General features: G+C 42.3%; 1 protein-coding gene across 1 annotated transcript; it reads left to right on the top strand.

Annotated features, from left to right (window-relative positions):
* Positions 1 to 1,029: 1,029 nt before the first annotated feature.
* dnaja2b (DnaJ heat shock protein family (Hsp40) member A2b) lies at positions 1,030 to 10,087 on the top strand. Its single transcript, XM_080438456.1, has 9 exons — positions 1,030 to 1,200; positions 2,447 to 2,506; positions 3,423 to 3,655; positions 4,801 to 4,881; positions 5,170 to 5,303; positions 5,415 to 5,611; positions 6,604 to 6,748; positions 8,062 to 8,189; positions 8,323 to 10,087. The coding sequence occupies exons 1-9, from the start codon at positions 1,123 to 1,125 to the stop codon at positions 8,506 to 8,508; spliced, it is 1,242 nt and encodes a 413-aa protein (XP_080294582.1). The 5' UTR covers positions 1,030 to 1,122; the 3' UTR covers positions 8,509 to 10,087.
* Positions 10,088 to 10,240: the final 153 nt, after the last annotated feature.

Raw genomic sequence — 10,240 nt, 5'->3', positions numbered from 1 at the left:
GCACCAAAAAAAACAGGAAGTGGGCGGGAACTGCGACGCTCTATAGATGGGTTTCCTGTTAGTAAACATGAGAGGATGATGCGCGCGCAGTGGCGGGATGAGCCTGTAGAGGGCGCTATTACCCGCAGCAACTCTGGCCAATGTACATTCAGAAAATAAATGGTCTTCACCAGGTTTAATGAAAGTAGATTAAATGATGCAGTTTGTAATATCTTCTTTACTCAATAAAAATGATTTGTCGAAAGTTGGATCTGTTTGTATATAATAGCAGCATTATGCCTATTATGCCTATAATAGCAGCATTATGCCTATCTAAATCCCGAAAATAACGAGAGAGTGAATGGCGCTTCCGGTTCGTTCTCCCCCGCGCATGCGCAGATTGCACACTCTGCTCTGTGATGACGTCGCGCGGAAACCCATCTATAGCTACAATTTCTTGTATCCTGTGTTATTTATCTGCCAACCTTGTCTTGGACGTCGTTCCCACCTGGCTGAGTGTGTTGAGTTGCGTAGCGCTCAGCGTTGCCAGGTCCGCTTATTATAAGCGACTTTGAGCTTGTTTTTCGGTAAAGTCGCTTGCAAATATTGGTAAGTTGCGGGTTGCGGTTTTTTGGGCTTGTTTCTAAAGTGTAGTTGCTTATTTTGGGCTTTCTTCCTAAATGTTGTTTAAACCGGTGGTTCTCAAACATTTTCCTGTCATCATGGGCCCCAAAATTAATATGTATTTGTCTTCGGAGTCGGACCCCCATCTGAAAACATTTCATGCCAGGGACCCCATACAAGATTTGTGTTGTTAATTATTTTTTATTTATTTCACACATTTTCAATATTGTTTTTGAAAATATCAGATCTACGAGCTCACAACGAGTCGCATTGTTGTGAGCTTGTAGATCGGATATTTTCAAATAGCCAATGACATGTGTATGCAATGCATGTAGGTTTAATTAAAGGTCTCTTGTGGTCACTGCTTTTGGGCTTGTTTTTCATAGACCCTGGTTGGTTGCTTGTTTCTCTCTCAAATCATGGCAACGCCGTTAGCGCTCCTCTCTCGTCTGGTGGTGAAGCTCCGCAGAAGAAGCTCTTCTTGTGGTAACAACTAGCCGGGGCTAGCCTAGCATAACCATGTCGAACGTTGTGGACACCAAACTGTACGACATCCTTGGAGTTTCACCCACTGCCACTGAGAATGAGCTGAAAAAGGTGCGTTGGGGTCAGAAACGAAACGAACGCCATTGTACGGTCGGAGAAACGTGGAAATAACCAGCGAGAAGAGTCACTAAAGATGTACAAATGTGGCCTACATACACGCTAGCGTGTTGAGTTAGCTAGCTAGAGAAAAGATGCTTATAGCGATGGTTTAGAGCACTTTTGAGCTAGCTGGCTTCATGGCTGCTTCGTAATGTGCTGTTTTAGCATAGAAAATAACAGCCAACTACCTGACCTAAGTCTTTTCTTTATAGACATAATGACATCAATAGCCGTATAATAACCTTAGTCATTTTGAAATCAACAATTGATGGCTAGCTTGTGAACTGTTAGCTGTCTTATTATTATTATTTTGGAACAATCTACCCACTAATATGAGAAGATCCATCCTTTACATCTTTTAAGGTCCAACTAAAAGGATGGATCATGGACAATCAAACATGTGAACATTTTCAAATAGGCTAAAACGTAGTAGGTTTTTCTAGTTTTCTTGAGTGTCTTGTATTTTAGGTCAAAATCAGGCCTTTTTTTCTTTTACTGTTTTCCTCTTCTGTTTGTATCCTTTTAGTCGTGTTTGTGTGCTGTTTTTGTAATGTTGCTTGTTCTCTGTATGGGGACTGCGGATGGAAATGAGCATTCTTGCTTAAATCCGGTGTATTTACATTGCATTGTATGTGTGGTGTTCATTAATATGCGCTGTCCCGTCCAAATAAACTTATAAATAAAATACAATCAAATATTATTTGGTTTGGTATTGATTATGTAAGAAATTTGTGTGTGTGCTGCTCGTGATTCAGCCTTGCAACAAATAAACTGCACCAAGCCAGAGCTAACTGTCGGCTGTAATCTACACTTCACTACATTGTGTCCAGAATTAACAGCGATTGGATTGTTGCCAGTACAGGTTAGCTTATGTTGGAGCCCGAGTATCTTGATCTAGTTTATTCTGTGCAAAGATAACTACTACATTGTGCTGCTTTTCATCTATAGTCTATACTATGTACGCATAACAAAATGGGTACAAATATGGCAACAACAGCCACTGCTAGCTGTGTTACTAACGGCAACCATGGTGTCATGATGTTCTGACAGCAGTCATTCAGTCCCTCACGATAGCTCTGCTCTCTAGCTAGCAGCTGTAGCTGCTACGCACTTTATACAATGTTGTATGATGCATGATGTTCTTGTTAGTTTGTAGTGTTATAGTAGTTTATTGGGCTAATGATTTGCTCCATTTCAGGCCTACCGCAAGCTAGCGAAGGAGTATCACCCCGACAAGAACCCTGATGCTGGAGATAAGGTATGACGCACCAAAACAACATGACCTGACAAGTTACATTACAACTAAATTAAGGAACATAACCCCCCCAAACATCCTTCATTTTTAATAGCGAATAGTAGTGGCAAGTGCAAGTTTTCCTTATCAAACGACTGTTATTCAGCTAGGTTAGGGGCGGCCGTATTATTCGCAACCCCCGGCCTAAACCGGGAGTACCTCAAATGAATGCGCACGTTCGTGCACGCGCAGTCCCATTCGTGCACGCTCATGCGCGCGTACATATGCACCATAGGTGTTGCATACAGGCAACGATGTGATTGACAATTTGACACACATCAGCATTGAATTCAGACACGCAATGCAGAGTTCATGTTTTCTGATTGATTGATTACTTAGTCAGAAATGCAAACAGCAGGAGGTACAGTCAGACATTTGGGCTAAATAAGTCCTGGGGACTTGTTTCCATTGTGGTCCTATGTATTCAATTCATCAACATAGCATAACAAATAACACAAATACAATATCATCAACAAATATAAAACACTATGTACAGAGTAGAAAAGGTGGCGGGGGGGGGGTTAGTTAGGTGTGAGCATGTACATGAACAGAACATGATGAAAGTCTATGCAACCGCTGAAATCAACTATTGTTATTATTGTGGCAAAACGGGACAATTTGGTATTGCATGTTGAAAACGGGGACATTTTGGTCTTTTTAGAGATATTTGTCAGGACAAATCCCTAAGCTAGGTATAGAGACAGACTATAACATTGCTTTTCTAATAGAACTAATAGAACTAATAACTTCACGACCTGCCTAACAATGCAAGAACTGATTTAGAGAAATTAGCCAAATGTTCTTGGTGTTAAATAGGTGCCAGTCAAAACACTCGCCTTGTGTCTCTAATTTCTTTTATTGTGTACTTCCCTTTCTAAAGTTTAAGGAGATCAGTTTTGCATATGAGGTTCTGACCAACCCAGAGAAGAAGGAGCTATATGATCGCTATGGAGAACAGGGGCTACGGGAGGGAGGAGGTGGAGGGCCAGGCATGGACGACATCTTCTCTCACATCTTTGGAGGAGGGCTGTTTGGATTTATGGGGGGACAGGGAAGAGGTGGTGGACGCAACGGAGGCAGGAGGAGAGGAGAAGATATGGTGCACCCTCTGAAGTAAGTATGAGACAGTGTGAGGGGGTGGGTGTTTGGCCTGTGCAGGGTTTTTCCTGACTCCGAATGGGCCTTACTACAAACAACAGTAAGCATGATCTGTGTTGCAGCAGTAAAGCATTACCTTATACAGAAATCTGTGGATTTTCCATTTTTTTCCTGCCCATTTCATTTGCCAAAATGTCCATTATGAAGCCTCAGTTAACAAAACTGGTTACAAAAATAATAATAATTTGCTGCATTGTTGCTGCCATACAGCATTCGAAAGGGCAGATGATTGGCTACAATCCTAGTGATTGATTTGTTGATAGGCTGATAGGTTTGGACACCAAGGATACATAGAGCCAACACACTAAAGGTCAATTTATGCTGCGACAAGGTCAGACTACGTGACGCATGACAAAAGTGACATCAAAACGACAAAAATGTGTTGCGGGGGACCGTTGTAGACAGCATCGCGTATAACTGGAAAAATTGATGGTCACAGTCGCTTCATAAAATGCTGCGTTCTCTGATTGGTTTGGAAGACAAAGTCATCTCCGTTACCACAGAGATGCTCAAGACCACATTCACTTCCTTAATGCTGTCAGTGAGTCGCAGATACTGTGAATGCTCAAAACTCAGACCGCTGTGAGACGTGTCATTTTTAAGCTCAGAAGAAACACCGGACCTTGTAAGCATTGGTGCAAACGTTCACTGTCTCAAATTGGGCAAGTGTTAGTGTCCCGACTCAGCCGTCTGTCTGTCTGTCTGTCTGTCCGTGTGTACGTACGTGCGCTTGTGCGCCATCTTGATGCAGCATGAGGAATTGTTTCTCGTAGTTATTTTGATTGGCTCTGATATGACAGGTGATGTCATATTGGTAATATTTGCACAGATCATGCTCAATTGCCCATGAAAGCTGTATGCAGTCCAGGGTTATACCAAAGTTGGCATCACTTTAAAGTATAAACTAGCAAATGTGATGAGAGCCTCACTTGTACACAAGCACTTCCCACCCCGTTCTATGTTTTGGGCAAGTGGACATGAACTTTGGGCAAGTAGAATATGACCTCTGTCTCCCCCCATTAAGACAAAAATATTTCACACTCTGCTAATAGGAGACAAACTGTGGCACAATGTTGAAGTGTCCCTTTTCTCTGATGCAGGGTTTCTCTTGAGGACCTCTACAATGGCAAAACCACCAAACTGCAGCTCAGTAAGAATGTTCTGTGTGGTTCCTGTAATGGGTGAGTCCAATTTAATTGAATCAAAACACCAAACCAATCGTTCTCTAGAAATCCCAGATGGATTTAGGTAATGATTATATTTATGTTGTGCACAAATGGAAAGTTTGTCAGCTGAGACAGACTACCTTATAACTAAATTTTCTATTACACGGTAACATTCCGTGTTATCCATTTGTAACTCGTGTACAAATGTAACCGATCCATTTGGTTACATTTGTACGCAACATGAGTTTTTCAATTGTTAAATGTTACAGTTAAATGAACACTTTCTAATGTTGTGTTTTCCAGTCAGGGAGGTAAGGCCGGAGCAGTCCAGAAGTGTGTAGCATGCAGAGGACGCGGTATGAGAATCATGATCAGACAGTTGGCCCCTGGCATGGTTCAACAGATGCAGTCAGTCTGCACAGACTGCAACGGAGAGGGTAAGTAACACATCTCAACACCTACACACTGCCTTTAACGTAGAGTTGATAATGTAGATGATTCACATTCATGGGCATAAACATTATTACATTGTACGTGTTAATTTGCAGGCGAGGTGATAAACGAGAAGGACCGCTGTAAGAAGTGTGAGGGTCGTAAAGTATGTAAGGAGACCAAGCTTCTGGAGGTTCATGTGGACAAAGGTATGAGACATGGCCAGAAGATCACCTTCTCTGGGGAGGCTGATCAGGCACCAGGCACTGAACCAGGAGACATAGTCCTGGTACTCCAGGAGAAAGAACATGAGGTATGTAATTTAGATGGCATGTTATGTAGACGGATGCCAGGTTCATTTGTAGACCTGGCATCCTATAGTGTGTGTGTATAGTTTCAATGTACAGATTATTGATTTTTTGATATTGTACTGTTAAGACTGATGATAGGTTCTTGGTTTATCTATGATCCTAGATGACTATTGCTATGCATTTGATGTATTACCTCGTGTTTTCCTGCTTATGTCAGTCGCTCTGAATTAAGAGCGTCTGCTAAATGCCTAAATTGTACTCCACACATGCACTCTTATCGTTCTCTCTCTCTCAATTGCACGCACACACACACACACACACACACACACACACAAATCCACTGTGCTGTGTGTTTTTATCTTAAAAATGTGTCATTGTTGCTGTTAAATTCTTATTTGCAATTATTATTGTATAATAATTTACCATAATGTATACTTAAAATAATATTATTGTTAATGGAGTATCATGTAAAAGTCTGATATGTGACCTGGTCACATGACTTAATTAATACAGAATCCTAAATCACAGATTTAGGATCCTCAAATACGCCATCATTCACCTAAAAGTCAGAGCTGAAATCGGCGTTTGAATATTAAATTATGATGATACAGGGCGGAGGGATTGCATGACGCAGCCTGCTGGCAGAGCCCAGCTGAGACAAAGGGAGGAATCTCTCACCTTGTATTACAAGCATTCACATGCTATGTAGTCTGGGATGGCTTTTGGCCAGACATTAGTGAATAAAAAGAGAGAAAACAACTATTTTCCCTTGCAGTGTGAAATTCTCTGTTGCCACATTCATTCTATGTAAGCATAAGGTGTATAGAAGCAGGGACGCTGCGGGGAACAATGCTCACTCAATGTTGGTATCCAAACCTACAAATACTCATGAATATAAAAATGTATGTACTTAAGTACACTACTCAAGTAAATGTACTTAATTACTGTCCACCACTGGCTAAGATAACTCTACTTTTTGGGGTTTCCACTTCAGGACTTCCGTCGCGATGGCAATGACCTTCACATGACCCAGCGCATCGGCCTGGTCGAGGCTCTTTGTGGCTTCCAGATAACAGTCACACACCTCGATGGACGCCAACTGCTTGTCAAGTATCCACCCGGAAAAGTCATAGAGCCAGGTAATTTCTTCCATGTTTGACCGTTTTGTTCTCTCTTAGAAGCTAGATTGTGGTGCTTGTGCTGGATTCAGTCTAGCCACTTTCTCATATGAACACTGGAAAATGTGCGGGGAATCAGGTCAGGACAGGACATTGCTCTGTGTTGGCCGTTCACACATGTAGCATGATGCAACAGCAGAATGTCCGTTTCAGATGTGTACACACATTAAGGTAAATACTCAGTCTGATCAGGTGAGGGGCAGGGTCTGGGTAGTAGACGCACACATTAGCTACTCCCACGGAAATATAACACAGGCACAGCCTGAGGGAGATGCGAGGATCAAATGCAATATTTTTCAGAGAACATTGGTCTCTAGCCTATATACAGCCCTGCGGAGGGAAGCGTAAGGTGTGCTACTGCAGTAGTAAAGATGTTTATGTTCGATCTGTGAATATTTCCAACTCGAACGCTAATAAAAAGCAGAATGGTTAAACTGGTTTTCAGTTCTTTCTCTCTCCAAACACGTCTGGAGGAGGGGAGGCTCCACCCGTCAACAATAGAAGCGTCATCAACAGTCCACATGCTGAATGCAAATTCACTGGATAATCACCGCGTCCATTCACACATGGAGCCAGTTGAGCCAAATTGAGATCCTGCCAGCATAAAATCTGTTGCATGTCCGATCCTACTGAGCTGGAATGTTGCGTTCATACATACAGCCCCTCCGTTTGAACTCTGGAAAACTTCCATAATACAGTGCATGTCTGAAAGTGGCTTATGTAGGCCTATTGAATTTGGCTAGAAAGTAATTGAGATTAGAAGGGAAATTACAATGGAAATTGATGTCGTAATTGATTTGAAAAACAAACATTTTAGCATTTATTTTTCCAATTATATGTTCGCTTTTCTTTTTCCAAGTATTTGTGTAACGACAAAAAAAGCCATGGGTACAGACATACAGTATACTCTGTAAACCCCCACCTACCCAATCCCACCTACTTCCTACACTCACACAAAAGTAAACTTGCACAAAATACTTTGAAGCCCCCAGAACAGTGTTGTGGCCATTCACGCACAATTTGGCATTGTATGCCCACGGCTTTGCTGACCAGTGCCATGGGAAAAAGTGGAAGATAGTGTCCTGTCCACCATCACTTGTATCTGTATTGTGTACATATGAAATGGATAACACATTTATTTATTTTACAACTAATTTAGCTATATTCAGTGAGCATTCTTTGATTACGATGTTTTGTTTCCAGTGCATAGTTTAACAAAGGTCTCCTGTCAAAGAATTCCCTTTTGTGTATAACCGTGTGTGACTTTCTTACAGGCTGTATTCGGGTGGTTAAGGGCGAAGGAATGCCTCAGTATAGAAACCCCTTCGAGAAAGGAGACCTGTTCGTCAAGTTTGACGTTCAGTTCCCTGACAACAACTGGATTAGCCCTGAAAAACTCACTGTGAGTAACAACGCCACATACCAATAACAGCTGACATGAACATGTTGCTTTCAGAAAATGTCAATATCCCCAAAGCATGCACACGTTCACATGAGCGAGTGGCCCTATTGATTTTGCATTTCTTGTTGTGCAGGAACTCGAGGATTTGCTGCCTGCTCGTGCTGAGGTTCCTGTAATCTCTGCAGATGCCGAGGAGGTTGACCTGAAGGATTATGACAGAGGTCAGGGGTCGGGTGGGGCCAGGAGAGAGGCCTACAATGATAGCTCTGATGAGGAGGGGGGTCACCATGGGCCAGGGGTGCAGTGCGCACACCAGTAGAAGGACTCATACATACGCGTGCACGCACTTGCATATACCCATCCAATCCCATTGCATACTCCCACCAGTCAAGACTTGACACACATACATGCAAATTTCTCTCCTTTCTCAGTTCCCAGAGTGAGGAGAGAGAGACACACACACACACACACTCTCATACACATACACCTAAAGCCACTTTGTACAGCTCCAGTGTGTGCCCATGAGTCAGCGAGCTGCTGGATGTGCGACCACCATTTTGTGTTTTATGGACCGTAGTAATCATCAGAACTTCCAGCAAGAAAGTAAACCCGCTCTCCGAGGGTTCGAGCTCTCCACCAGACTCCAGCTTCCCCATACTCATCCCAAGCTTTTACCTTTCACTGTGGGAACATGCCAGTCTAGTGTATAAAATGCAAATATTGTTGATTATCTTGTATAAGGTGTAGTTTAGTCTATCACACATGAGCGCATGCTGCTTCTTGCCGAAGAACTCGCGTCAAAAATCATAGGTCCAGAGCAGGACACCATAGAAGGTGGTGCCTCCTAAACTGTGTGCGTACCTCAGTGTTACTGCTATCAAAAGTGCCCTGCAGTCAATAAGAACTGACCTGAATACAGCCCTAAAAGCATGCCCCTTTTACACAGCCTGCTGAGAGCTGTACAGGGAGATAATACAGCACTTCTTGTAAGCTCAACTTCCTATCGCTAAATGGGGTCACCCTAGTTCTGATCAATCCTCACATCCATCACATTGCTAGAATATTAAAGCCCTAAGCAACAGCATTTCTCAGTCATGTTTTTGTAGCTTGGAACTTAAGCTTTTGTGTTTGGTGGTTTGAATGTTTGTGTGTTTAAGACCACAGAACTTGAATCTAACTTTTGTTTTTACCTTTGAGCTGCGGGCACACTTCTGTAAATGTGTCTCTGTATGTGTGTACAGTAACAGTGGCTCAGTGTGTGGGAGCTTCTGTAGAATGTTCCGACTCAGTCAGCTGGTTGGTATTCCTGCTCTTTGGCTGCAGTGTGGGTGAATGCTAGATAAGGTCAATTAAAGGAGGAAAAAAATAATTTGAATGTGCTGATTTGTTTTGACTTTCTCACACCTAGTCAACCCTTTGCCCTCTATTCACTAGGACCAAGAGTTCTTCCTCCTGAGCAGGAAACTCAGTGGGCCGCATCTCTGTTCCTCTGTATTGTACATGTCTCCCCAATAGTAGACTTGTTAGCCAAACTTCTGTCCATGGACATGTTTCACTCAGTACTCCCTCTCCCCATATAGACCTGTAAATACCAGCTGAATCCATCAGTGCATTCACAGTCTACAGTGGTGTCCGCTCCCTGTAGTTACAATATCATATATATTCTATTCTGAGTGAATATTGGCCACCTGTGCCATTGGAGAAGAGCAACATTTATATGAAGGAGAGTAGAGAGAACACCTGTTGACTGCTGAGATGCGCCCCTTATTGTATATGTCATTTTAGGCCACAGGAGAATAATGCCTACAGACTAAAGGGGTCATTGATATTAAATGACATTATTGTTGATGCATATGTTTGTTGAGATGATTAAACTGTATAATAAACAGTCACCCTAAGAGTGTTTTTTTTGTCTCATTTCATGTGTTGTGTTCAAGAATACACAAGCTGTGTCTGATAATAGTTTAATTCTATAGTAACACATCAAAAAGTAATATTGGACAAAACAATCCATGTGGTAAAAGGTCAAGACAGTTTTGGGAACATACTGT

This window comes from Gymnoscopelus braueri (assembly GCF_963280865.1).
Source record: "Gymnoscopelus braueri genome assembly, chromosome: 9".
NCBI classification, from domain to species: Eukaryota; Metazoa; Chordata; class Actinopteri; order Myctophiformes; family Myctophidae; genus Gymnoscopelus; species Gymnoscopelus braueri.
The sequence above is the reverse complement of the archived record's forward strand: the minus strand, read 5'-3'. Positions and strand labels throughout refer to the sequence as shown.

What these genes read in the sequence shown, in the direction of transcription:
- dnaja2b (XM_080438456.1), top strand. Translation starts at nt 1,123, where the DNA reads ATGTCGAACGTTGTGGACACCAAACTGTACGACATCCTTGGAGTTTCA. An exon ending in CTGTGTGGTTCCTGTAATGG is followed by an intron (nt 4,882 to 5,169) that starts GTGAGTCCAATT and finishes TGTGTTTTCCAG; the next exon opens with TCAGGGAGGTAAGGCCGGAG. An exon ending in TCCAGGAGAAAGAACATGAG is followed by an intron (nt 5,612 to 6,603) that starts GTATGTAATTTA and finishes TTTCCACTTCAG; the next exon opens with GACTTCCGTCGCGATGGCAA.